This window comes from Bombina bombina, chromosome 5 (assembly GCF_027579735.1).
Source record: "Bombina bombina isolate aBomBom1 chromosome 5, aBomBom1.pri, whole genome shotgun sequence".
Classification (NCBI taxonomy): Eukaryota; Metazoa; Chordata; class Amphibia; order Anura; family Bombinatoridae; genus Bombina; species Bombina bombina.
This window is the reverse complement of record NC_069503.1, coordinates 938710879-938738849: the sequence shown is the minus strand read 5'-3', so window position 1 is coordinate 938738849 and position 27971 is coordinate 938710879. Positions and strand designations below refer to the sequence as shown.

Genomic DNA, 27971 nt, shown 5'->3' with positions numbered 1-27971 from the left:
CACCATCAACATTGCGTGCAGCAGCAACCACAGCCTCCCAGACACTGTTCAGAGAGGTGTACTGTTTTCCCTCCTTGTAAATCTCACATTTGATGATGGACCACAGGTTCTCAATGGGGTTCAGATCAGGTGAACAAGGAGGCCATGTCATTAGATTTTCTTCTTTTATACCCTTTCTTGCCAGCCACGCTGTGGAGTACTTGGACGCGTGTGATGGAGCATTGTCCTGCATGAAAATCATGTTTTTCTTGAAGGATGCAGACTAATAAAAGGGGTTATCTTACTGTCCACTGCTTGAAGAAGGTGTCTTCCAGAAACTGGCAGTAGGACTGGGAGTTGAGCTTGACTCCATCCTCAACCCGAAAAGGCCCCACAAGCTCATCTTTGATGATACCAGCCCAAACCAGTACTCCACCTCCACCTTGCTGGCGTCTGAGTCGGACTGGAGCTCTCTGCCCTTTACCAATCCAGCCACGGGCCCATCCATCTGGCCCATCAAGACTCACTCTCATTTCATCAGTGCATAAAACCTTAGAAAAATCAGTCTTGAGATATTTCTTGGCCCAGTCTTGACGTTTCAGCTTGTGTGTCTTGTTCAGTGGTGGTCGTCTTTCAGCCTTTCTTACCTTGGCCATGTCTCTGAGTATTGCACACCTTGTGCTTTTGGGCACTCCAGTGATGTTGCAGCTCTGAAATATGGCCAAACTGGTGGCAAGTGGCATCTTGGCAGCTGCACGGTTGACTTTTCTCAGTTCATGGGCAGTTATTTTGCTCCTTGGTTTTTCCACACGCTTCTTGCGACCCTGTTGACTATTTTGAATGAAACGCTTGATTGTTCGATGATCACGCTTCAGAAGCTTTGCAGTTTTAAGAGTGCTGCATCCCTCTGCAAGATATCTCACTATTTTTGACTTTTCTGAGCCTGTCAAGTCCTTCTTTTGACCCATTTTGCCAAAGGAAAGGAAGTTGCCTAATAATTATGCACACCTGATATAGGGTGTTGATGTCATTAGACCACACCCCTTCTCATTACAGAGATGCACATCACCTAATATGCTTAATTGGTAGTAGGCTTTCGAGCCTATACAGCTTGGAGTAAGACAACATGCATAAAGAGGATGATGTGGTCAAAATACTCATTTGCCTAATAATTCTGCACTCCCTGTATATATATATATATATATATATATATATATATTTCTTATATGTCACTTATAAAAACAGAAGGTTTGGAGGATGTAGGAGATGAGGAACACAATGTTTTCCAAGCTTTCAAGAAATATAGGACCTGTCTAAACAGGCAGGTCAAAATCAGAGCTGAAAAGTCCAGTCTTAACAATTACTTTACAAATGAAATGATACCTAGAGGTCTTAGATTGCACCTGGACCCAGGGCCTAACACAAAAGAGGATGAGGAAGTAGACACCTTTTTAGAGGAATGGAATGAGAAACTATCCAAATGTACACTAGACCTAATGGGAATGCTAATAAAAAGAAATGACAAGAGCTTAGCTAAAATCAAAGATGAGATAGATACAACTTTACAAGAGGTTAACAAATTTGAAAAAGACCAGAATTTTAGCAAACTTAATGATGAAACTAAAATGAACATCGCTAGGCTTCAAGCAGAAATTAAAAGTAGGAAAATACCGAAAACTACAGAGACCAAGATTACTATAAGCAAAAAAGATCTACGTTTATAGATCAGAGAAGCTCCTATAATTCAGGGACAGATGCCTCTGAATCAGAAGACGGTCACAATAGAATACAAATGACACATTTTCAGAGAGGTGGCATAGAAGATGGAGGAGAGGAGGCAGAAAGAGGAAGAGGTGGGAGGAATGTATCCTTAGAAGAGAGGAGATACCCCACCAGACAGAGAGGCTGGGACAGAACTATCAAACTCAGGACAGATCAGCATACAGGGGGAGATCAAGGAGTAGGATTCGCAGGGGCTACTAGGAAAGCATATTGATGATGAATTACAAATGGTTAACTTGTCTTCCTTTCCCCTCAATAATGCCCATGTTTCCCTATTAAAAAAAGGGGTTATCTTACTGTCCGATGAACAAAATTGACAAATTTGAGGTAATAAAAGACCTTTACCCTTTTGCAAGGAAGTTGGTGCTTGCCCAAACAGTAGGCAAACCATCGTCAGGGTGCAATGAAGTAAATGAGGAGGACAGGGAAACTTTTGGAATTCTTGAATCACTTTTGGAAGAGAACCAGACATAAAACTCAGACACCCCAATATCCACACATTTATAAAATCTTCCTTTAAAGTGAAATCTTCCTTTATGCCTATTCTGTCACAGGTACCAGCTGTCAATTTATTTGTGAAAGCAGTGGAGAAAGAAATAGAGAAAATGTTTATTGACACGGGTATATGTGACAATCTAACCAAAAAGTAAAGAAGGGCCCTTGATGAATTGTCTAGGGCCACAAATGTGATAGTCAAGCCTGCCAACAAAGGAGAAAATCTGGTGCTAATGGATGAAACAAAATACATTATGGAGGTGAGACGCAGTTAGGGATAAAAGATCAATATGAGAAAATGCCAGATAATACAATTGCAAAGGTTCAATTAGAACTTTCAAAATATCTAAGCCAGGCTAAAAGAGATGGCTTAATCTCTAATCAAGAATACAATTACATGTATCCTAAATTCCCTACAATGCCTACATTTTAATGGATAAGGATGACATCCTGATTCTTTGGGATGGTCCAGAAGAACTCCTAAAAAGCTTTGTGAGGAATTTGAATATTAATAATAAAAATATCATTCTCACACTTGAGACCAGTTTAACTGAACTCCCCTTCCTGGATGTAAAAATAAGGAAGGAAAGAGGGATTATCAGGACAGAGAATTATAGAAAGCAAACCGCCACGAACAGCATACTGGAAGCCACAAGTGCCCACCCACACGCCTTAGTCAGGGGTATACCGGTAGGGCAATTTCTTAGACTCAGGAGAAACTGTTCCTCAATTACAAAGCATGATAAACATGCCAAGAGCATGAAAGAGAGATTCCAGAATAGGGGATATTCTAATAGAAACATCAAAAAAACATTCACCAGGGCCAGAAATACCAGTAGAGATGATCTATTATATGGTGAAAAGGTGGTGAATACACAAAGATCTATAAGATTTATCACTAATAATAAATGGGAACCCCTGAGACAGGTGCTAAAGAACAACTGGCATATACTAAAATTGGATGAGAATGTTAGCAAAATTGTCAGACTATCCCCTCCTTACAGCTAAAAAAGCCCTGAGTCTTAGGGATAGACTGGTAAGGAGTAGGTTCATTAGAAGCCCCTCTATGTCTGATTGGCTTACGAAGGATAGGGGCATTAAAGGGAGCTATCCATGTGGTAAATGTGTCTACTGCCCCTATATGGAAAAAAGCAAATCATTTAGGGGCAATGGAGAAAAAACGTTTGACATAAGATTCTTCATGAATTGTGATTCAATAGGGTTACTTTATCTACTCCACTGTTCCTGTCCGATGTTATATGTAGGAAAAACAAAACTTATTTTGAAGGATAGGATACAGGAGCATCGCAATGATGTAACCTATAATCGTGATACGAATGTGGCTAGACATTTCTTTACCTGTCATAATAGTGATGTAGAAGGGTTGAAATTTATAGCAATAGACTAAGTGGATCAACACAATAGAGGAGGTTATGTGGATAAAGTCCTCCTACAAAAAGAGGCTAGGTGGATCTATTACCTAAAAACAAGAAAACCACTAGGTTTAAATGATAAAATTAATTTTGCAAACTTTTATAATATAATGACATGCGTATATAGGTACTGACAAAGACAAAAATTCTGGAGGCATCCATAGTAAATAAAACCAGCTTTATTTGAAACTCTTTAAAAAGTGAAGCATCACAGATACACAGAAATCTGGCTGGCCTTACGCGTTTTGGCTTGTGCCATATTCATAGAAATAGTTTCATTGGTAGGCTAAAAGAAATATTAGGAAGTTAAATACATATTATAGTCGAGTACAATGTCATTAATTATTGGAAATAAATGACACACAATCCACTCTCATTCCCCATTTTTGAGTCATGTTATATTTGTCTATCATTGTTTTAGACATATAAATAATCACTGAGGTAATTCCTTTTTGTATGGTGTATTATAGCATACACCTGCAACTATATACTTATCTTTTGTTAACTTTTTGTTAACTTTTCTTATATGTTATACATCTGATAAACCTATAATATGTATTTAACTTAATAATATTTCTTTTAGCCTATACATTATGTCTTTTATGTCTGACAACTCTGCTTTATCGTTACATGTTGTATATCATGTGTTGCTAAACTGATCATTTCTTCTGTTAAGTGTGATCAGTCCACGGGTCATCATTACTTCTGGGATATTACTCCTCCCCAACAGGAAGTGCAAGAGGATTCACCCAGCAGAGCTGCATATAGCTCCTCCCCTCTACGTCACTCCCAGTCATTCTCTTGCACCCAACGACTAGATAGGATGTGTGAGAGGACTATGGTGATTATACTTAGTTTTATATCTTCAATCAAGAGTTTGTTATTTTAAAATAGCACCGGAGTGTGTTATTACCTCTCTGGCAGAGTTTGGAGAAGAATCTACCAGAGTTTTGCTATGATTTTAGCCGGAGTAGTTAAGATCATATTGCTGTTCTCGGCCATCTGAGGAGTGAGGTAAACTTCAGATCAGGGGACAGCGGGCAGATGAATCTGCATAGAGGTATGTAGCAGCTTTTATTTTCTGACAATGGAATTGATGAGAAAATCCTGCCATACCGATATAATGTCATGTATGTATACTTTACACTTCAGTATTCTGGGGAATGGTACTTCACTAGAATTACACTGTAAGAAGTACATAAAGCTGTTTAATAACTAGAAATTATGTTTAACGTTTTTGCTGGAATGTAAAATCGTTTTCATTTGCTGAGGTACTGAGTGAATAAATGTTTGGGCACTATTTTTCCACTTGGCAGTTGCTTAATCTTTTTTCTGACAGTTTCTGTTCTCTCTCACTGCTGTGTGTGAGGGGGAGGGGCCGTTTTTTTGGCGCTTTTGCTACGCATCAGATATTTCAGTCAGCAGCTCATTGTACTTCCTGCATGATCCGGTTCATCTCTACAGAACTCAGGGGTCTTCAAAACTTATTTTGAGGGAGGTAATTTCTCTCAGCAGAGCTGTGAGAATTATAGTTAACTGAGATAAAAAACGTTTATTCTGTAAATTTTTTCCTGCTTTCAGAATTAGTTATCTTTGCTAATGGGATTAAACCTTTGCTAAAGTTGTGTGGTTTACAAGAATTGAGGCTATAACTGTTTCAATTTATTAATTTTCAACTGTCATAGATCTTCTGTGCTTCTTAAAGGCACAGTACGTTTTTAATAATATTCTAATTGAATTGTATTCCAAGTTGCAAGTTTATTTGCTAGTGTGTTAAACATGTCTGATTCAGAGGAAGATACCTGTGTCATTTGTTGCAATGCCAAAGTGGAGCCCAATAGAAATTTATGTACTATCTGTATTGATGCTACTTTAAATAAAAGTCAATCTGTACAAATTGAACAAATTTCACCAAACAACGAGGGGAGAGTTATGCCGACTAACTCGCCTCACGTGTCAGTACCTGCATCTCCCGCTCGGGAGGTGCGTGATATTGTAGCGCCGAGTACATCTGGGCGGCCATTACAAATCACATTACAAGATATGGCTACTGTTATGACTGAAGTTTTGGCTAAATTACCAGAACTAAGAGGTAAGCGTGATCACTCTGGGGTGAGAACAGAGTGCGCTGATAATATTAGGGCCATGTCAGACACTGCGTCACAGGTGGCAGAACATGAGGACGGAGAACTTCATTCTGTGGGTGACGGTTCTGATCCAAACAGACTGGATTCAGATATTTCAAATTTTAAATTTAAGCTGGAAAACCTCCGTGTATTACTAGGGGAGGTGTTAGCGGCTCTGAATGATTGTAACACAGTTGCAATACCAGAGAAAATGTGTAGGTTGGATAAATATTTTGCGGTACCGGCGAGTACTGAGGTTTTTCCTATACCTAAGAGACTTACTGAAATTGTTACTAAGGAGTGGGATAGACCCGGTGTGCCGTTCTCACCCCCTCCGATATTTAGAAAAATGTTTCCAATAGACGCCACCACACGGGACTTATGGCAAACGGTTCCTAAGGTGGAGGGAGCAGTTTCTACTTTAGCTAAGCGTACCACTATCCCGGTGGAGGATAGCTGTGCTTTTTCACATCCAATGGATAAAAAATTAGAGGGTTACCTTAAGAAAATGTTTGTTCAACAAGGTTTTATATTGCAACCCCTTGCATGCATTGCGCCGATCACGGCTGCAGCGGCATTCTGGATTGAGTCTCTGGAAGAGAACATTAGTTCAGCTACTCTGGACGACATTACGGACAGGCTTAGAGTCCTTAAACTAGCTAATTCATTCATTTCGGAGGCCGTAGTACATTTAACTAAACTTACGGCGAAGAATTCAGGATTCGCCATTCAGGCACGCAGGGCGCTGTGGCTAAAATCCTGGTCAGCTGATGTTACTTCTAAGTCTAAATTGCTTAATATACCTTTCAAAGGGCAGACCTTATTCGGGCCCGGGTTGAAAGAGATTATCGCTGACATTACAGGAGGTAAAGGCCATGCCCTGCCTCAGGACAAAGCCAAAGTTAAGGCTAGACAGTCTAATTTTCGTTCCTTTCGTAATTTCAAAGCAGGAGCAGCATCAACTTCCTCTGCACCAAAACAGGAAGGAGCTGTTGCTCGCTACAGACAAGGCTGGAAACCTAACCAGTCCTGGAACAAGGGCAAGCAGGCCAGGAAACCGGCTGCTGCCCCTAAAACAGCATGAATTGAGGGCCCCCGATCCGGGATCGGATCTAGTGGGGGGCAGACTTTCTCTCTTCGCCCAGGCTTGGGCAAGAGATGTCCAGGATCCCTGGGCACTAGAGATAATATCTCAGGGATACCTTCTGGACTTCAAATACTCTCCTCCAAGAGAGAGATTTCATCTGTCAAGGTTGTCAACAATCCAGACAAAGAAAGAGGCGTTTCTACGCTGCGTACAAGAGCTCTTGTTAATGGGAGTAATCCATCCAGTTCCACGGTCGGAACAGGGACAGGGGTTTTACTCAAATCTGTTTGTGGTTCCCAAAAAAGAGGGAACTTTCAGACCAATCCTGGACTTAAAGATCCTAAACAAATTCCTAAGAGTTCCATCGTTCAAGATGGAGACTATTCGGACAATTTTACCTATGATCCAAGAGGGTCAATACATGACCACTGTAGATTTAAAAGATGCTTACCTTCACATACCGATTCACAAAGATCATTACCGGTACCTAAGGTTTGCCTTCCTAGACAGGCATTACCAGTTTGTGGCTCTTCCATTCGGTTTGGCTACAGCTCCAAGAATCTTCACAAAGGTTCTGGGTGCTCTTCTGGCGGTACTAAGACCGCGGGGAATCTCGGTAGCTCCATACCTAGACGACATTCTGATACAAGCTTCAAGCTTTCAAACTGCCAAGTTTCATACAGAGTTAGTACTGGCATTTCTAAGGTCACATGGATGGAAGGTGAACGAAAAGAAAAGTTCACTCGTTCCACTCACAAGAGTTCCCTTCCTGGGGACTCTTATAGATTCTGTAGAAATGAAGATTTACCTGACAGAGGACAGGCTAACAAGACTTCAAAGTGCTTGCCGCACCCTTCATTCCATTCAACACCCGTCAGTGGCTCAATGCATGGAGGTAATCGGCTTAATGGTAGCGGCAATGGACATAGTACCCTTTGCACGCTTACACCTCAGACCACTGCAACTGTGCATGCTAAGTCAGTGGAATGGGGATTACTCAGACTTATCCCCTTCTCTGAATCTGGATCAAGAGACCAGAAATTCTCTTCTATGGTGGCTTTCTCGGCCACATCTGTCCAGGGGGATGCCATTCAGCAGACCAGACTGGACAATTGTAACAACAGACGCCAGCCTTCTAGGTTGGGGTGCCGTCTGGAATTCTCTGAAGGCTCAGGGACAATGGAGTCAGGAGGAGAGTCTCCTGCCAATAAACATTCTGGAATTGAGAGCAGTTCTCAATGCACTCCTGGCTTGGCCCCAGTTGACAACTCGGGGGTTCATCAGGTTTCAGTCGGACAACATCACGACCGTAGCTTACATCAACCATCAGGGAGGGACAAGAAGCTCCCTAGCTATGATGGAAGTATCAAAGATAATTCGCTGGGCAGAGTCTCACTCTTGCCACCTGTCAGCAATCCACATCCCGGGAGTGGAGAACTGGGAAGCGGATTTCTTAAGTTGTCAGACTTTTCATCCGGGGGAGTGGGAACTTCATCCGGAGGTCTTTGCCCAAATACTTCGACGTTGGGGCAAACCAGAGATAGATCTCATGGCGTCTCGACAGAACGCCAAGCTTCCTCGTTACGGGTCCAGATCCAGGGATCCAGGAGCAGTCCTGATAGATGCCCTGACAGCACCTTGGGACTTCAGGATGGCTTACGTGTTTCCACCCTTCCCGATGCTTCCTCGATTGATTGCCAGAATCAAACAGGAGAGAGCATCAGTGATTCTAATAGCACCTGCATGGCCACGCAGGACTTGGTATGCAGACCTGGTGGACATGTCATCCTGTCCACCTTGGTCTCTACCTCTGAAACAGGACCTTCTGATTCAGGGTCCTTTCAAACATCAAAATCTAACTTCTCTGAAGCTGACTGCTTGGAAATTGAACGCTTGATTTTATCAAGACGTGGGTTTTCTGAGTCAGTTATTGATACCTTAATACAGGCTAGGAAACCTGTTACCAGAAAGATTTACCATAAGATATGGCGTAAATACCTATATTGGTGTGAATCCAAAGGTTACTCTTGGAGTAAGGTTAGGATTCCTAGGATATTGTCTTTCCTACAAGAAGGTTTAGAAAAGGGTTTATCTGCTAGTTCATTAAAGGGACAGATCTCAGCTCTGTCCATTCTGTTACACAAACGTCTGTCAGAAGTTCCTGACGTCCAGGCTTTTTGTCAGGCTTTGGCCAGGATTAAGCCTGTGTTTAAAACTGTTGCTCCACCATGGAGTTTAAACCTTGTTCTTAATGTTTTACAGGGCGTTCCGTTTGAACCCCTTCATTCCATTGATATAAAGTTGTTATCTTGGAAAGTTCTATTTTTAATGGCTATTTCCTCGGCTCGAAGAGTCTCTGAATTATCAGCCTTACATTGTGATTCTCCTTATTTGATTTTTCATTCGGATAAGGTAGTTCTGCGTACTAAACCTGGGTTCTTACCTAAGGTAGTTACTAACAGGAATATCAATCAAGAGATTGTTGTTCCTTCTTTGTGCCCAAATCCTTCTTCGAAGAAGGAACGTCTACTGCACAACCTGGATGTAGTCCGTGCTCTAAAATTTTACTTACAGGCAACTAAGGAATTTCGTCAAACGTCTTCTCTGTTTGTCGTTTACTCTGGTCAGAGGAGAGGTCAAAAAGCTTCTGCTACCTCTCTTTCTTTTTGGCTTCGTAGCATAATTCGTTTAGCTTATGAGACTGCTGGACAGCAGCCTCCTGAAAGAATTACAGCTCATTCTACTAGAGCTGTGGCTTCCACTTGGGCCTTCAAGAATGAGGCCTCTGTTGAACAGATTTGCAAGGCTGCAACTTGGTCTTCGCTTCATACTTTTTCCAAATTTTACAAATTTGACACTTTTGCTTCATCGGAGGCTATTTTTGGGAGAAAGGTTCTTCAGGCAGTGGTTCCTTCTGTATAAAGAGCCTGCCTATCCCTCCCGTCATCCGTGTACTTTTGCTTTGGTATTGGTATCCCAGAAGTAATGATGACCCGTGGACTGATCACACTTAACAGAAGAAAACATAATTTATGCTTACCTTATAAATTCCTTTCTTCTGTAGTGTGATCAGTCCACGGCCCGCCCTGTTTTTAAGGCAGGTAAATATTTTTTAATTTATTCTCCAGTCACCACTTCACCCTTGGCTTCTCCTTTCTCGTTGGTCCTTGGTCGAATGACTGGGAGTGACGTAGAGGGGAGGAGCTATATGCAGCTCTGCTGGGTGAATCCTCTTGCACTTCCTGTTGGGGAGGAGTAATATCCCAGAAGTAATGATGACCCGTGGACTGATCACACTACAGAAGAAAGGAATTTATCAGGTAAGCATAAATTATGTTTTTAATATTAGCTTAAGATAAGACATTTAGACATTTACTATACTGGCTCCTATTTAAAATATTATTACTATCATAGATAGTGTACTGTTTATTTATTGATTGTCTAGGTAATATTGTTCCTTTTTCTTTTTCATGAAATAATTTATCTTTTGGTTTTTCATCATCCTTTTAATACTGCAATGCATTATGTTATGACACATTGTTTGTAATGATTGTAGGAGGAATTTTTTCTCCAATTAGCACTATCCAATGAAATTATTTCATGTTTTTAAGCTTACCTGGCTGACAAGCTTACAGGTCTATGAATACAGCACAAGCTGAAACGCTTAAGACCAGCCAGATTTCTGTGTATCTGTGATGCTTCACTTTTTTAAAGAGTTTCAAATAAAGCTGGTTTTATTTACTACGGATGCCTCCAGAACTTTTGTCTTTGTCAGTATCATTATGGTGACTACCAGGAGTCCCCAGCACCTATCTGGATCCATCCACTTTTTGCCTCCGGAACCCGGCTCCCATTTGTTTGTCTGCGGATTCACGTTTACTGCTTGTAGTACATTGGATCTTTGCTTTTCCATTGATGATCTCTGATTGGACGGGCCTTATCACGTGTTTGACGTCAAGTCCGTTGTTCGACCCACAACAGTCGAGAGGAGACACGCCGGGCGGCACCTCTCTCGGACTGGGTCTCCGGAGCGGTAAGGAAACCGCACTTTGCCTTGGGATAACACAGGCCAGCGTTTATCAACCTCCATCGAATACGCTCAGAGGTTTGACCAGAGCGGATACAGCCGACAAAGTTTTCTTCACCTATCCAGTGCTTCCACAGAGCGGTAAGAATCTCATTTGAACATATTAGCCGGGTTCTTGTTTGGTGACTGAGTATACCGGTTTGAGAGCTAGAAACTTGACCTTTGCTATGTGTATATAGGTGTTTTTAATATGTTGACTCACAAGCCCTCTCAAAATATTACTTCCCATCTAGAGTGACAGATGTTAATAACGTATTTAGGCAATGTCCCTTTAAAAATAAGGTGTATAGGAAGTAAAAATAGGCAGGGCCTAAAGTTTTATATCATTGAGCACAGGTGATGAGAGAGTAAGCCCTGGCGAAGCCCCATTCAGTTTGTATGCAGGAGTGAAACGAACATGTCATTGGCTAAAACAGTCTTTGTATAAAGGCTATTCCTAAGCAAGGTGCAAACATTTGTCTCAAGGAAAATTGACAGAGCATGAAAAACAAACTGAGCAAGAAATAAAGGGAACCTTAACGGAGTAATAAAACAGACAAGAAACTACCTGTCCGCTCTCTGCAATAGCAGGATCTCCGTGATTTACAAGCAGTTACTACTAGCAGAGATGATGACGTCACAAACCTGGCGTTTTTTGTCGGACCACAAGATCTAATATAAAGACGCACTCGTCCTTAAACAAACAGCAGAAAAAGGCATTAGTGACTGGCTCAGGTGAGCAACTATAACAAAGCTTTAGGAATCCAGCAAGGTCACGGTGAGCAGTGAGATCACTGTGTTTTTGCAATAAAACTGAAACAAGACGAGAAAGGCCTTCTGGCTGAGGTGGTATGTGCCATAAGTATAACTGCTTGCTTAATAAATTATGATCCGCTGATTGTGAGAAATTACAAAATGAATAACAGTCAAAAGATGAATTAAAGGATTGAGGCCTATAGACCTTGTGTGTGGGGAAAGCTACGGTCAGCAGGCAATATAACCACTGTGACTTTTTCATACAGTTCCCTTAATGATTATAGCATAACGAGGTGCACCTCTCTCTCTCTATCTGATTTGAATACCTTATAGGAAATGTTATGCCAACAAGTAAAAAGAATATTCGAATGCTTAAAGAACTGGCTATTCAAAATTTATACTGAGGACTCAGTTTGTGGTTGCTCTAAATGTTTATCCAATTGTATTTTTGCTATTATGCTTGCATTTTTATACCTACAGGGGCACTATACACATAGGTTGTTTATGGCTGATTAAGTAGCTTACTATTTTGATGTATTGTATGTAACTTTCAAGCAGGTGTTTGTTTGTATCAAGTGGCTGACTTGAAAAAGATGAATATTAAAAATGCCCATGTTAAAGATTTAGAGTGCTGAATTCCCTTGCTTTGGAATCATAAGGGATGATTTCCCCTTTTTTCGTTTCTTGCTTTAACTTATGTTTCAAGGGTCTGCACCAACTTTCCTAAAGATAATTTGGAGATTTGATATAATGGGTTTTAATTAACGGATTATATGCAGGATTAAAAGGTCTCTCTCCACTACTAAATTTATATATATATATATATATATATATATATATATATATATATATATATATATACATACAGTATCTCACAAGGTGGGTACACCCCTCACATTTTTGTAAATATTTTATTATATCTTTTCTTGTGACAACACTGAAGAAATGACACTTTGATACAATATAAAGTAGTGAGTGTACAGCCTGTATAATGGTGTAAATTTGCTGTCCGCTCAAAATAACTCAACACACAGCCATTAATGTCTAAACCGTTGGCAACAAAAGTGAGTACACCCCTAAGTGGAAATGTCCAAGTTGGGCCCAATTAGCCATTTTCCCTCCCCGGTGTCATGTGACTCGTTAGTGTTACAAGGTCTCAGGTGTGAATGGGGAGCAGGTGTGTTAAATTTGGTGTTATCGCTCTCACACTCTCTCATACTGGTCACTGGAGGTTCAACATGGCACCTCATGGCAAAGAACTCTTTGAGGATCTGAAAAAAAGAAATGTTGCTCTACATAAAGATGGCCTAGGCTATAAGAAGATTTCCAAGACCCTGAAACTGAGCTGGAGCACTATGGGCAAGACCATACAGCGGTTTCACAGGACAGGTTCCACTCAGAACAGGCCTCGCCATGGTCGACCAAAGATGTTGAGTGTATGTGCTCAGTGTCATATCTAGAGGTTGTCTTTGGGAAATGTATGAGTGCTGCCAGCACTGTTGCAGAGGTTGAAAGGGTGGGGGGGTCAGCCTGTCAGTGCTCAGACCATACGCCGCACACTACATCAAATTGGTCTGCATGGCTGTCATCCCAGAAGGAAGCCTCTTCTAAAGATGATGCTCAAAAAAACCCTGCAAACAGTTTGCTGAAGACAAGCAGACTAAGGGCATGGATTACTAGAGCCATGTCCTGTTGTCCGATGTGACCAAGATAAACTTATTTGGTTCAGATGGTGTCAAGCATGTGTGACGGCAACCAGGTGAGGAGTACAAAGACAAATGTGTCTTGCCTACAGCCAAGCATGGTGGTAGGAGTGTCATGGGTCATGGGCTGGGCCTGCATGAGTGCTGCCAGCACTGGGGAGCTACAGTTCATTGAGGGAACCATGAATGCCAACATGTACTGTGACATACTGAAGCAGAGCATGATCCCCTCCCTTCGGAGACTGTGCCGCAGGGCAGTATTCCAACATAACGACCCCAAACACACCTCCAATACGACCATTGCCTTGCTAAAGAAGCTTAGACGTTTCCTCTTAGGGGTGTACTCACTTTTGTTGCCAACAGTTTAGACATTAATGGCTGTCTGAGTTATTGAGACTCGGACAGCAAATTTACATTGTTATACAGGCTGTACACTCACTACTTTACATTGTAGCAAAGTGTCATTTCTTCAGTATATAATGAAATATTTACAAAAATGTGAGGAGGGGGTGTACTCATTTTATATACTCATACTGTGTATATATATATATGTGTGTGTGTGAGTACATTTATTTCTTATTTAAGGGACAGTAACATCAAATTTAAACTGTCATGATCAGATAGAGCATGCGATTTAAAAAAAAAAAACTTTTTTTCTCTTGTTAAGTGTATCCAGTCCACGGATCATCCATTACTTATGGGATATTAACTCCTCCCCAACAGGAAGTGCAAGAGGATTCACCCAGCAGAGCTGCTATATAGCTCCTCCCCTAACTGCCATTACCAGTCATTCTCTTGCACCCAACGAATAGATAGGATGTGTGAGAGGACTGTGGTGATTATACTTAGTTTCATACCTTCAATCAAAAGTTTGTTATTTTATAATAGCACCGGAGTGTGTTATTCCTTCTCTGGTAGAATTTGAAGAAGAATCTACCTGAGTTTTTCTATGATTTTAGCCGGAGTAGTTAAGATCATATTGCTGTTTCTCGGCCATCTGAGGAGAGGTAAACTTCAGATCAGGGGACAGCGGGCAGATTAATCTGCAAAGAGGTATGTAGCAGCTTATTATTTTCTGACAATGGAATTGATGAGAAAATTCTGCCATACCGATATAATGTAAACTCAGCCTTAAATGCAGTAGCAGCAACTGGTATCAGGCTGTCATGTATGTATATTTTACACTTCAGTATTCTGGGGAATGGCACTTCACTGGAATTATACTGTATGCATAAAACTTTAGCCTAATTTGCAGGGACTAGCAACAGGCTTTTTAATAACACTCAATTTATTAATGTTAAACGTTTTTTGCTGGCATGTAAAATTGTTTAATTTTCTGAGGTACTGGGTGAAAAAATGTTTTGGGCACTATTTTTTTCCACTTGGCAGTCGTTTTATTTAATTTATGACAGTTTACTGATCTCTCTCACTGTTATGTGTGAGGGGGAGGGACCTTTTTTGGTGCTTTTGCTACGCATCAAAAAATTCAGTCAGAAGTTTATTGTCTTCCCTGCATGATCCGGTTCATCTCTACAGAACTCAGGGGTCTTCAAAACTTGTTTTGAGGGAGGTAATCACTCACAGCAGAGCTGTGAGATTGTAGTTGACTGTGATAAAAAAAAAAAAAACGTTTATTTCTGTATTTTTTTTTTTTTCTGCTATCAGGGTTAGTTATCCTTTGCTAATGGGAGCAATCCTTTGCTAAAATTGTGTTTTTTACAAAGATTTGATGCTATAACTTTTCAGTTTATTAATTTTCAACTGTCATAACTTTTTCTGTGCTTCTTATAGGCACAGTACGTTTTCATATTATAGTAAATTACTTGAAAAGTATTTCCAATTTTCTAGTTTATTTGCTAGTGTGTTAAACATGTCTGATTCAGAGGAAGATATCTGTGCTATATGTGCTAAAGCCAAAGTGGAGCCCAATAGAAATTTATGTACTAACTGTATTGATGCTACTTTAAATAAAAGTCAATCTGTACAAATTGAACATATTTCACCAAACAACGAGGGGAGAGTTATGCCGACTAACTCGCCTCACGTGTCAGTACCTGCATCTCCCGCTCGGGAGGTGCGTGATATTGTAGCGCCGAGTACATCTGGGCGGCCATTACAAATCACATTACAGGATATGGCTACTGTTATGACTGAAGTTTTGGCTAAATTACCAGAACTAAGAGGTAAGCGTGATCACTCTGGGGTGAGAACAGAGTGCGCTGATAATATTAGGGCCATGTCAGACACTGCGTCACAATTTGCAGAACATGAGGACGGAGAGCTTCATTCTGCGGGTGACGGTTCTGATCCAAACAAACTGGATTCAGATATTTCAAATTTTAAATTTAAGCTGGAAAACCTCCGTGTATTACTAGGGGAGGTGTTAGCGGCTCTGAATGATTGTAACACAGTTGCAATACCAGAGAAAATGTGTAGGTTGGATAAATATTTTGCGGTACCGGCGAGTACTGACGTTTTTCCTATACCTAAGAGACTTACTGAAATTGTTACTAAGGAGTGGGATAGACCCGGTGTGCCGTTCTCACCCCCTCCGATATTTAGAAAGATGTTTAAAATAGACGCCACCACACGGGACTTATGGCAAACGGTCCCTAAGGTGGAGGGAGCAGTTTCTACTTTAGCTAAGCGTACCACTATCCCGGTGGAGGATAGCTGTGCCTTTTCAGATCCAATGGATAAAAAGTTAGAGGGTTACCTTAAGAAAATGTTTGTTCAACAAGGTTTTATATTGCAACCTCTTGCATGCATTGCGCCTGTCACGGCTGCAGCAGCATTTTGGTTTGAGTCTCTGGAAGAGACACTTGAATCAGCTCCATTAGATGAGATTACACACAAGCTTAAAGCCCTTAAGTTAGCTAACTCATTTATTTCAGATGCCGTAGTACATTTAACTAAACTTACGGCTAAGAATTCCGGATTCGCCATTCAGGCACGCAGAGCACTGTGGCTAAAATCCTGGTCAGCTGACGTTACTTCTAAATCTAAATTGCTTAATATACCTTTCAAAGGGCAGACCTTATTCGGGCCCGGGTTGAAAGAAATTATCGCTGACATTACAGGAGGTAAAGGCCATGCCCTGCCTCAAGACAGAGCCAAACCTAAGGCTAGACAGTCTAATTTTTGTTCCTTTCGTAATTTCAAAGCAGGAGCAGCATCAACTTCCTCTGCACCAAAACAGGAAGGAGCTGTTGCTCGCTACAGACAAGGCTGGAGACCTAACCAGTCCTGGAACAAGGGCAAGCAGGCCAGGAAACCTGCTGCTGCCCCTAAGACAGCATGAATCGAGGGCCCCCGATCCGGGAACGGATCTAGTGGGGGGCAGACTTTCTCTCTTCGCCCAGGCTTGGGCAAGAGATGTCCAGGATCCCTGGGCGTTAGAGATCATATCTCAGGGATACCTTCTAGACTTCAAATTCTCTCCCCCAAGAGGGAGATTTCATCTGTCAAGGTTGTCAACAAACCAAATAAAGAAAGAGGCGTTTCTACGCTGCGTACAAGATCTTTTATTAATGGGAGTGATCCATCCGGTTCCGCGGTCGGAACAAGGACAAGGGTTTTACTCAATTCTGTTTGTGGTTCCCAAAAAAGAGGGAACTTTCAGGCCAATCTTGGATTTAAAGATCCTAAACAAATTCCTAAGAGTTCCATCGTTCAAAATGGAAACTATTCGGACAATTTTACCCATGATCCAAAAGGGTCAGTACATGACCACAGTGGATTTAAAGGATGCTTACCTTCACATACCGATTCACAAAGATCATTACCGGTATCTAAGGTTTGCCTTTCTAGACAGGCATTACCAGTTTGTAGCTCTTCCATTCGGATTGGCTACGGCTCCGAGAATCTTCACAAAGGTTCTGTGTGCTCTTCTGGCGGTACTAAGACCGCGAGGAATTGCGGTAGCTCCGTACCTAGACGACATTCTGATACAAGCTTCAAGCTTTCAAACTGCCAAGTCTCATACAGAGTTAGTACTGGCATTTCTAAGGTCGCATGGATGGAAGGTGAACGAAAAGAAGAGTTCTCTCTTTCCACTCACAAGAGTTCCCTTCTTGGGGACTCTTATAGATTCTGTAGAAATGAAGATTTACCTGACAGAAGACAGGTTAACAAAGCTTCAAAATGCATGCCGTGTCCTTCATTCCATTCAACACCCGTCAGTAGCTCAATGCATGGAGGTGATCGGCTTAATGGTAGCAGCAATGGACATAGTACCCTTTGCACGTCTACATCTCAGACCGCTGCAATTATGCATGCTAAGTCAGTGGAATGGGGATTACTCAGACTTGTCCCCTACTCTGAATCTGGATCAAGAGACCAGAAATTCTCTTCTATGGTGGCTTTCTCGGCCACATCTGTCCAGGGGGATGCCATTCAGCAGGCCGGACTGGACAATTGTAACAACAGACGCCAGCCTACTAGGTTGGGGCGCTGTCTGGAATTCTCTGAAGGCTCAGGGACAATGGAATCAGGAGGAGAGTCTCCTACCAATAAACATTCTGGAATTGAGAGCAGTTCTCAATGCCCTTCTGGCTTGGCCCCAGTTAACAACTCGGGGGTTCATCAGGTTTCAGTCGGACAACATCACGACTGTAGCTTACATCAACCATCAGGGAGGGACAAGAAGCTCCCTAGCAATGATGGAAGTATCAAAGATAATTCGCTGGGCAGAGTCTCACTCTTGCCACCTGTCAGCAATCCACATCCCGGGAGTGGAGAACTGGGAGGCGGATTTCTTAAGTCGTCAGACTTTTCATCCGGGGGAGTGGGAACTTCATCCGGAGGTCTTTGCCCAAATACTTCGACGTTGGGGCAAACCAGAGATAGATCTCATGGCGTCTCAACAGAACGCCAAGCTTCCTCGTTACGGGTCCAGATCCAGGGATCCGGGAGCGGTTCTGATAGATGCTTTGACAGCACCTTGGACCTTCGGGATGGCTTATGTGTTTCAACCCTTCCCGATGCTTCCTCGATTGATTGCCAGAATCAAACAGGAGAGAGCATCAGTGATTCTAATAACGCCTGCATGGCCACGCAGGACTTGGTATGCAGATCTAGTGGACATGTCATCCTGTCCACCTTGGTCGCTACCTCTGAAACAGGACCTTCTGATCCAGGGTCCCTTCAAACATCAAAATCTAATTTCTCTGAAGCTGACTGCTTGGAAATTGAACGCTTGATTTTATCAAAACGTGGTTTTTCTGAGTCAGTTATTGATACCTTAATACAGGCTAGGAAGCCTGTTACCAGAAAGATTTACCATAAGATATGGCGCAAATACTTATATTGGTGCGAATCCAAGAGTTACTCATGGAGTAAGGTTAGGATTCTGAGGATATTGTCTTTTCTACAAGAAGGTTTAGAAAAGGGTTTATCCGCTAGTTCCTTAAAGGGACAGATTTCAGCTCTGTCCATTCTTTTACACAAACGTCTGTCAGAAGTTCCGGACGTTCAAGCTTTTTGTCAGGCTTTAGCTAGGATCAAGCCTGTATTTAAAACTGTTGCTCCACCATGGAGTTTGAACTTAGTTCTTAATGTTTTACAGGGGGTTCCGTTTGAACCCCTTCATTCCATTGATATCAAGTTGTTATCTTGGAAAGTTCTGTTTTTAATGGCGATTTCCTCGGCTCGAAGAGTCTCTGAGTTATCTGCCTTACATTGTGATTCTCCTTATCTGATTTTTCATTCAGACAAGGTAGTTCTGCGTACTAAACCTGGGTTCCTACCTAAGGTGGTCACTAACAGGAATATCAATCAAGAGATTGTGATTACATCTTTGTGTCCTAATACTTCTTCGAAAAAGGAACGTCTGCTGCACAATCTAGATGTAGTCCGTGCCCTGAAATTTTATCTACAGGCAACTAAGGATTTTCGACAAACGTCTTCCCTGTTTGTCGTTTATTCTGGTCAGAGGAGAGGTCAAAAAGCTTCGGCTACCTCTCTCTCCTTTTGGCTTCGTAGCATAATACGGTTAGCCTATGAGACTGCTGGACAGCAGCCTCCTGAAAGAATTACAGCACATTCTACTAGAGCTGTGGCTTCCACTTGGGCCTTTAAGAATGAGGCTTCTGTTGAACAGATTTGCAAGGCTGCAACTTGGTCTTCTCTTCATACTTTTTCCAAATTTTACAAATTTGACACTTTTGCTTCTTCGGAGGCTGTTTTTGGGAGAAAGGTTCTTCAGGCAGTGGTTCCTTCCGTATAAAGAGCCTTCCTGTCCCTCCCGTCATCCGTGTACTTTAGCTTTGGTATTGGTATCCCATAAGTAATGGATGATCCGTTGACTGGATACACTTAACAAGAGAAAACATAATTTATGCTTACCTGATAAATGTATTTCTCTTGTAGTGTATCCAGTCCACGGCCCGCCCTGTCACTTTAAGGCAGGTAATTTTTCCATTAAACTACAGTCACCACTGTACCCTATGGTTTTCCTTTCTCTGCATGTTTTCGGTCGAATGACTGGTAATGGCAGTTAGGGGAGGAGCTATATAGCAGCTCTGCTGGGTGAATCCTCTTGCACTTCCTGTTGGGGAGGAGTTAATATCCCATAAGTAATGGATGATCCGTGGACTGGATACACTACAAGAGAAATAAATTTATCAGGTAAGCATAAATTATGTTATTTTTTTTAGCTAGTAAGCCAATGACAAGAAGCATATTTGTGCAGCCATCAATCAACTAGCTCCCAGTTATCACTGCTGCTCCTGAGCCTACCTAAGTATACTTTTCAACAAAGCATATCAAGAGAATGAAGCAAATTTAGATAATAAAAGTAAATATGAAAGGTTGTTTACAATTGTATGTCCTATCTGAATAACGAAAGTTAAATTTTGTCTTTACTTTCCCTTTATTATTATTATTGCTATTGTTACTATTGTTATTATTAGTTTCATTGACTTTAGACTTACAGGTTTTTATTTCATTTATTTGTTCATTCTAGGTCATTAAGGAAAGTGGCCCTCCCCATATGAAAAGTTTTGTTACTAGAGTCACGGTGGGGGAGTTTACTGCAGAAGGTGAGGGGAACAGCAAGAAGCTTGCAAAAAGAAGAGCGGCGGCTGCGGTGTTACAGGAGCTCCGGAAACTCCCTCCCCTTCCTGTTATCGAGAAGCCAAAGCTTTACATAAAGCGAAGGCCCAAAACTATAATAAAGGTACACCTGGCTTTGCATTTGTGAGTGCCTGTTATGTTTTCTTTGTGAAAGCAGAAATATCTATGGTGTATAATACCTTTCTATCCAGCAAAGAAGACTTATTTTATCAGCTGTCTTATGTTTTTGTTGTACAAACCATTGTTTCTTGTCATCCCTGGAAATGACACCTGCTAAAATAGCCTTGTTTACTTTATAAGATTTTATTAGGACACATCTGGCTACTTTTCTGGCTATTGTTGCTAAAGGAGATTTTAAACAGGACTAATAGAAGGGAAAAAAAGATTACATTTTTGTTCTATTTCTTAAAATGTTAAAATGATTTGAAGCATAAGTATCCACAATTACTAGACAGGGCATTAAAGGGATATAAATCTGTAATAAGAACAAGCTATAGTATTGCTGGACTATAACTGCAACCCTAAAGGGGTTAAAATACACATTTAAAGTCAGTTCTGGGCTGGCAATGCACTACTGGCACTTTAACTGAATATTTTTCCCCTTTTGTATATGTTAAACACGTGGGGGAAATTATACCTTTGCTGTTCTCTGCACATTTCTGTTTAAGGAGCTGCTTTCTTAAACCATGACTTCCTAACCTCATCGCCAACTCAGAGATGGAAGTGTTTAAACCACCTGAACTGATCCATCCAGGATGAGGACATGCCGTACGTTTGTGCAATTTGTTGCTCAAGAGCAGGGGGCAGGATTGCACAAATGCTTGCTTGTGCAATCATTAATTCAAGGAGCGTATGCTGCATCACTGCCTGCAAACACAGATAAACAGGTTCCTCTGCCTGCATGTTTACAAAGTTTGGCCCTCATTTTAGATGAGCATTTACGTGATTTTCTTGTTAATGTTAGTCCCTTGAAAAAATATAAAATACCTTTAAAACGTTAAATTTTCTGCAAGAGAAATAAGTATGTTTTGTAATTTTTAATAAATCAAACCCCTTAACTGCTTAACTTTTGAGATTAAAGGAAGTGTCAGTGATTCACTGTTTACAGCAGCATCACAGGTCTTGCTGCTTCTTCTGATTGGCTGTAATGCTCATCTTCTTAAAGCGTGGAAAAAAAATAAGGCTAAATTGGGGTTGTTTTATTAAGTTACATTTACAAAATATACAGTTCATGTGTGCTATCTTTAAGCTTGTTTGTGGTTAAGCACCTTCTGAGTGAAATGTCTAATCACCTTCTAAAACAATTATGATATTCATCAGGGTTCATAAAATGTTACATTTTTGTAGGTTTTAATGTGCATGAAGTACTGATAACTAGGTATGTGCAAAAAACCTGTGCCAGATTTACAAACGATAACCTAGTTATCAGTAGGTATGTTGAAGTATACGCTATTCAGCTCTTTTTGGATTGGATTGATTCTTGTGCAAGATCACTATGTTAAGATCTGAATCTTAATGTGGTGATCTTGCACAAGAATCAATTCGGCTCAGAAAAGAGATGAACAGCACATACTTCCGCATTCAGGTCCTAATGAAGGACCTGAATGCTGATAACTAGTTTATAGTTTGTAAATCTGGTACAGAAGGGTTTTTTTTTGTTTTTTTTTTTGCTTTCAGTTCCTAAGAAGGTTGATTATACATTCAGTGTCCATTAGAATTTCATACATTTGAAGTTTTGTTCCGTGGTGTATATAATCTACATGGGGCCTGAAGCCACAGGCCTAGAGAAAATGATCTAAAAATGCAGCAAGTTTTTAAGCCTTGTACGTTTGTGCATTGCACTATCTTTCCTTGATTGTGTGCGTTCAAAAGTCTAGCTAAAGGGACAGTGTACAGTATTTTATTTTTTTTTTACTCCCCATTTAATGTGTTCACAGTCATCTAATTTACCTTCTGGAGTATGTTAAATTGTTAACAAATAAATAATTTACCTTTATTTGTCATTTGAATTTGTTGATTTCTTTCATAAGGTAGTGAGAACCTTCGGGATTCAACTCCTGGCCACTAGGAGGACGCAAATATACCCAACATTTTACAAGCTTTTAATTCTTCTCACCTCTCTGGTATCTTAGTATTTTTTTTGCCTTCACAGGAGGTAGGTAAAGAATTGAGGTGCTCCAGATTCTTTGTAAATGAAGGGGATTGTCAGACCTATGTGAGACCCTTTTTCCCCCCTCACAGAACCAGGAACACAAGAGAGGGGAACCATGGAGTACTGGACAGTGACAGAAAAACGCCCTCTGGGACTCGGAGTTGGTCACAAGACTTCCTCAGGTTCACAAGAATTGTCTCTTAGCCTCCTCATGTTCAATCAGCCTGTTACAGCTGTCATGGGAACTTGTCCCTTAGCCTCTTCCTGTCTGGTAATCATTGCACTTCTCTTTAATATACTCTGCTGTTTTCTTGCACAGCACTGGATGGGCTTCTCTACTGGAAGCAGTCTTCTCTGCAGCCAATAAGCACAACAGAGTGAGTGCAGCTTAAGTTAAGTGGGAAAAAACCCTTTTCATGCATTTACATAGCCCACAGGCTATTAGCAAGTACCTTATTCAAAGGTACATAGATAGCTGGGGACAGATTTATTTCATGCAGTACCACCTTATTTCTGGTGTATGTAGGAGACATTTATTGAATATATGGGGACCCTCTTTGTGAAGTGCGCTCTCATTATACAGCACACATCGGATTTCTATATTGCTCGTCTGATTTCTTTGTGCATCTTGTCAGCGCTATGGTTATGTGTTTTCAACTTAATATAACACACTTCATTTTTTGTGCATATACTTTTAATAAAGTACGCTTTACCGAGTTGAGGGTCTGATGCCAGTTAGTGAGCTTGTATTTCAAAATGTACTGTTCCCTTTATATGGCAGCAGCTTGGCATGTAACAGTTAATTTTCCGCTACACTATTTACCGCCTTTTTGCCAGTGTTTTGCGCTCTGAAGCATTGGTTATTTTTGAATTCCAGTGTCCTCTGCATTGTTACCTACGTTTCTCCTTTTTTTTTTTTTTTTTACACCGAGTCTGCATATTCAGTTATACAGTATTTTGTTTAATAAGTTTTGCTTATTTTTATATAAATATCTTACAAGGGGGCATTATCCTTTATTTACTTTGTTTCCTTTATTCTTAGATTTTATCATTAAAGTCCCAGTTACATACCTTCAACATTGCATTTGTTTTAACTGCATAGTAAAGTTAAATTGGCATTTCTTCGTGTTATGTTTTACCTGATGGAACATATTTGAACTGTCCCCATGTATTTATATATAGATCTATATTAAAATTTTTTGGAGAATCATTTTTTCAGAATGTTTTCTTTCCTTAATCATGAGTTTTATTCTGAGAATCTTATAGACTATGTGTTGTCAGAGTAAAAGTTTAGCCTACATATAGCACATAAATGGCTACCCTAAAATACGGGAGTAAGTTCCAAAAAACACCCAATTATAAAATTATTGAAAGAAGGTGAGGGAGCGCTAAAAAGCTGCTATATAAGAGGTTTAAAAGAGCAAAGTTAATATGACTAATACAGCTATGGATAACAACATATGACTCACCCAGAATACGAAGCTGATATAAGGAGTACTTCTCCGTGTAATGTTAGTGTAAAGGTTTCTGTTGAGTGGGTACAAACCCTTACACTATCATTACACGGAGAAGCACTCCTTATATCAGCTTCGTATTCTGGGTGAGTCATATGTTGTTACGCCAGTGTCTGACAAACAGGTACTTTCTTTTCTAAACCACAGAACTGCACAAGTCAAGCTGTAAGCAGCTCTTACTAAGTACTGTGACCATTTACTTTGCCACAGGAACATCTCTCTACATTGTTTTAATAGATTTAACCTTTTTGCTCCAACAACGAAATTGCCTTCTTATATTGCTCCACGCTATAGAAATTACCCTTGTTCAACAATGGAACCTTTTTTTTTAAATTTTCTATGAACTTTTAAAGGATATACTTTTTTTGTATTTTTACATTTGGATCCATTCTCTTATGAATTTTTTTCTGACATTTTTTATCCTTGAATTTTTTATGAATTTACAAAACCACCGGTGGTCATTCTTTATATGTGTCATTATTTTGAATATTAAATATTAATTGTAATTTTAATTTTATACCTATTCAGGTCTCATTTATTTTTATTAATTACATAAGACATTAACTACTTTATTTTATCCATAGCTGTATTAGTCATATTAACTTTGCTCTTTTAAACCTCTTATATAGCAGCTTTTTAGCGCTCCCTTACCTTCTTTCATTAATCTTATAGACTATCTCATGCCTCTTCTTTTACAGATCCATTTAGATCCCAAGTTACAAACAGCTTGTTTTTTTCTTCCATGATTTGTATAGACGTTTCGTGTGATTGTTTTCAACATCAGATGTTTCTCCCTTGGCGATGTTCTACATTACCCTTATCAATATGGCTTGGTATTTCCATAGTGCAGGGATTACAATCTGTTTATTTTCTTTTTAGTCTTTTTGGACTCCTTTGTGAAACAGTCTCTGTCCCGGTGGATTATTCACCATTCCACTCTTCTGTGGTATTCTTTGTTCGTCCCTCTTACAGGTGCCAGTCTCTCGGGTTAGGGTACAGTCTGGGAGTTCAGGAGAGTGCAAGGAGTTGGCCACTAAAGGAGGCCAGGTTAGCGATTTATATTTTAAATGTTTGTGCAATCTTCTTGGCTCTACAGATGTCGTTTTTTTTTTTTTCTCAAATGAGACCTTTATCTCTGTCAGACAAGTTCTCTACTGTGGCATATATTGATCTTCAAACAAACTTCTAGTTCCATAGTAATGAGGGAAGTCACTAAAATTATTATTATCGGTTATTTGTAGAGCGCCAACAGATTCTGCAGCGCTAAAATGTAACGTTAAGCTAATTACTTTACTTTTTCTGAAATTAACGTCCCAGGAGGGAACATTTGGGAGAGGGTTTTCTTTAGTTTAAAATCTCTTCATCTGGAGAAGGCTCTCTCTATCAAGATTTTTTTTTCCACCAGATTGTAAATGTATTACTTATTTCACTTTTATACCTTATGATCTCTTATTTAAATCTCTCATTCCAGATGCTTTGCTAAAGCCAGGGACAGTTCACCCCAAAATGTTCTCCCCTTTAAATTATTCCCAATGATTCATTTTACCTGCTGGAGTTTTTAAAATTGTTTACAAGTAGCTCCTTTACCCTTATTTTGGCATTTGAAATAGCTGATTTAGCCTGTGGTATCCCAACCTATACTGAAAGTTTCTATCCTGAGTAGGCAATTGATAAGCCTAAGTAAACACAGTCAGCAGAAGAGATTACACTTTCAGTGGGGTGCAGGAAAGTTAAGTAATAAAATTATAATTTTCCATAGTTCTCTCTAAGTATTGAGATTTAGTTTTCCAGACAAATATAAGATAAGGAAGCAAGTCTGTGTACATAAAAGTGATAACATAATGATATCTGATATTACCTGAAGCTCAACCCATTGTAATAGGCTGTGGTTTAAAAGCACAAAACCAGCTACTTCATATACACAAATAAACCTGAAAATGCAATTTCTCATACATTTTATACTCTGCAGCTGGTATAACAAGTCATTGAAAATACATTGATATTAAAACAATTTTACAGTGTACTGTCCTTCAGTTTCTGAAGATTTCAGTAGCTACTTGGTATTTGAACTAGCTTACCTTTTTCCCTTCATCTTTGTACTACCCAGAGTCATAGTTATAATCGAGCTCTATTGCTTTACAGTAATTCTGGTTGCTCCAGGTTAACTACGCTGAACTTGATGCGCTTACCTAATTTGGATGGTCTTTTCTACTGGATAAATATTTTTCATTTTAAATTGATTGTAAAGTTTAATGATTTAAAACTCAGTATTTAATTATAATCTTAAAAACAGGGGCACTTTAAGTCATTAAACTTTACAAAGACGGTTCTCTTTTTTTTAATTCTTACCATTTAGTTTCGGTAAGCATAGCGCTGATCCCCCGTCTGCATCTCCTGTATTTAGCATATTGATAATGAATCTGGCTTCCTACAATCGTCGCGTGCCGCACTAGCTGGATGCCAAAGGGCACATGCAAAGATTAGAAAAAGCCGGATTCGTCATCAATCTGCTCAATTCAGAATTAGATGCGGGCGGAGGATTGGCGATATGTTTACTGTAACTAAATGGTAAGTATTTAAAAAAAAAAAAAAAAGAGGCATTTTTGTAAAGTTTAATGAATTAAAGTGCCCATGCTTTTAAGATTATTTTTAAATACTGGGCTTCAATTCATTAAACGTAACAATCACTTTAAGGTTCTCATTCTTTCTTTTATCTCTGTCAATTTTATTGTATGGAGATTGGTCTCTTGTTTCACAATCTAAGCTTTTTGAATAGAATATTAAAGACCTTATTAGTCTGTAGCAAATAAGATTTATCACAGGATTTGGAATTTCTCTCTTCTCTGGTGTGATGAACATGATTTCTTTCATCAAATGATGAGTCCACAAGCCATCACGTGTGCGAATATTACCCTCCTGACCACTAGGAGGAGGCAAAAGACACACCTGAGCTTTAAATCCCTCCCACTTTCTATGATCCTCAGTAATTTTCTTTTGCTTTCTTAAAGGGACAGTCAACACAAAAATTGTTATTGTTTTAAAAAGATAGATAATGCCTTTACTACCCATTTCCCAGCTTTGCACAAAAAACATGGTTATATTAACATACTTTATAACCTTTAAACCTCTAAAATTCTGTCTGTTTCTAAGTCCCTAAAATGAAAAAAGGAAAGGCAGAGCAATATCCTGATGTATAAAACGTAGCTTTTATTAAATTCAAGCAAAAAAGTTTAAAAAGTCCATATCCACACCACCAATGTTAAAAACAAGGGTCAAAACAGCTGTGTAGGTTAAGCTTACGTGTTTCAGCTAAAGAGCCGTAGTCATAGCTTAACTTGGAAGTGAAAAAACTCACTACTTATTTCCTAACCGAGACAGCTATTGGATAAAACACAAAACAATCACAGCTGAATGATAATTGTTGAATTAACCCAAATGTGCAACCCCCCTTATAAAGTTAAAAGGCATATAATTCGTATACTCATGACAATTTGGGATGCCAAGAAGAGGAATATTCAGAATGGGTAATCTATAAAGTAAAACGAAGATTTACTAAAAATATATATATACATCACAGTACCATAAACTCATCAAAAGACATAAATCAAACATATTGACATTGGAAAATGTACCTTATATTGGCGGTACTGGAGCAAAATACCTGAATATCTATACTATAATTGTGTTTGTAAGCATGCGTCGCCATTGGCAGTTGCACACGCATCCTCAAAAGAATGTTGGATGCGCGTGCAGCCACCTCGCAGCGACAGACAGCTTCAGGAGCTCCAACTCTCAGCTGTAACA

At 40.0% G+C, this 27971-nt stretch overlaps 1 protein-coding gene across 2 annotated transcripts in view; it reads left to right on the top strand.

The window, feature by feature from the left end:
• The window catches only part of STAU2 (staufen double-stranded RNA binding protein 2), a 1329984-nt gene that overhangs the window by 462786 nt on the left and 839227 nt on the right, over nucleotides 1-27971 (top strand). For both annotated transcript variants that reach the window (XM_053715129.1, XM_053715130.1), the window contains exon 8: nucleotides 20392-20604. In XM_053715129.1, coding sequence (XP_053571104.1) covers nucleotides 20392-20604 — 213 coding nt within the window. The remainder of the gene's footprint in view (nucleotides 1-20391; nucleotides 20605-27971) is intronic.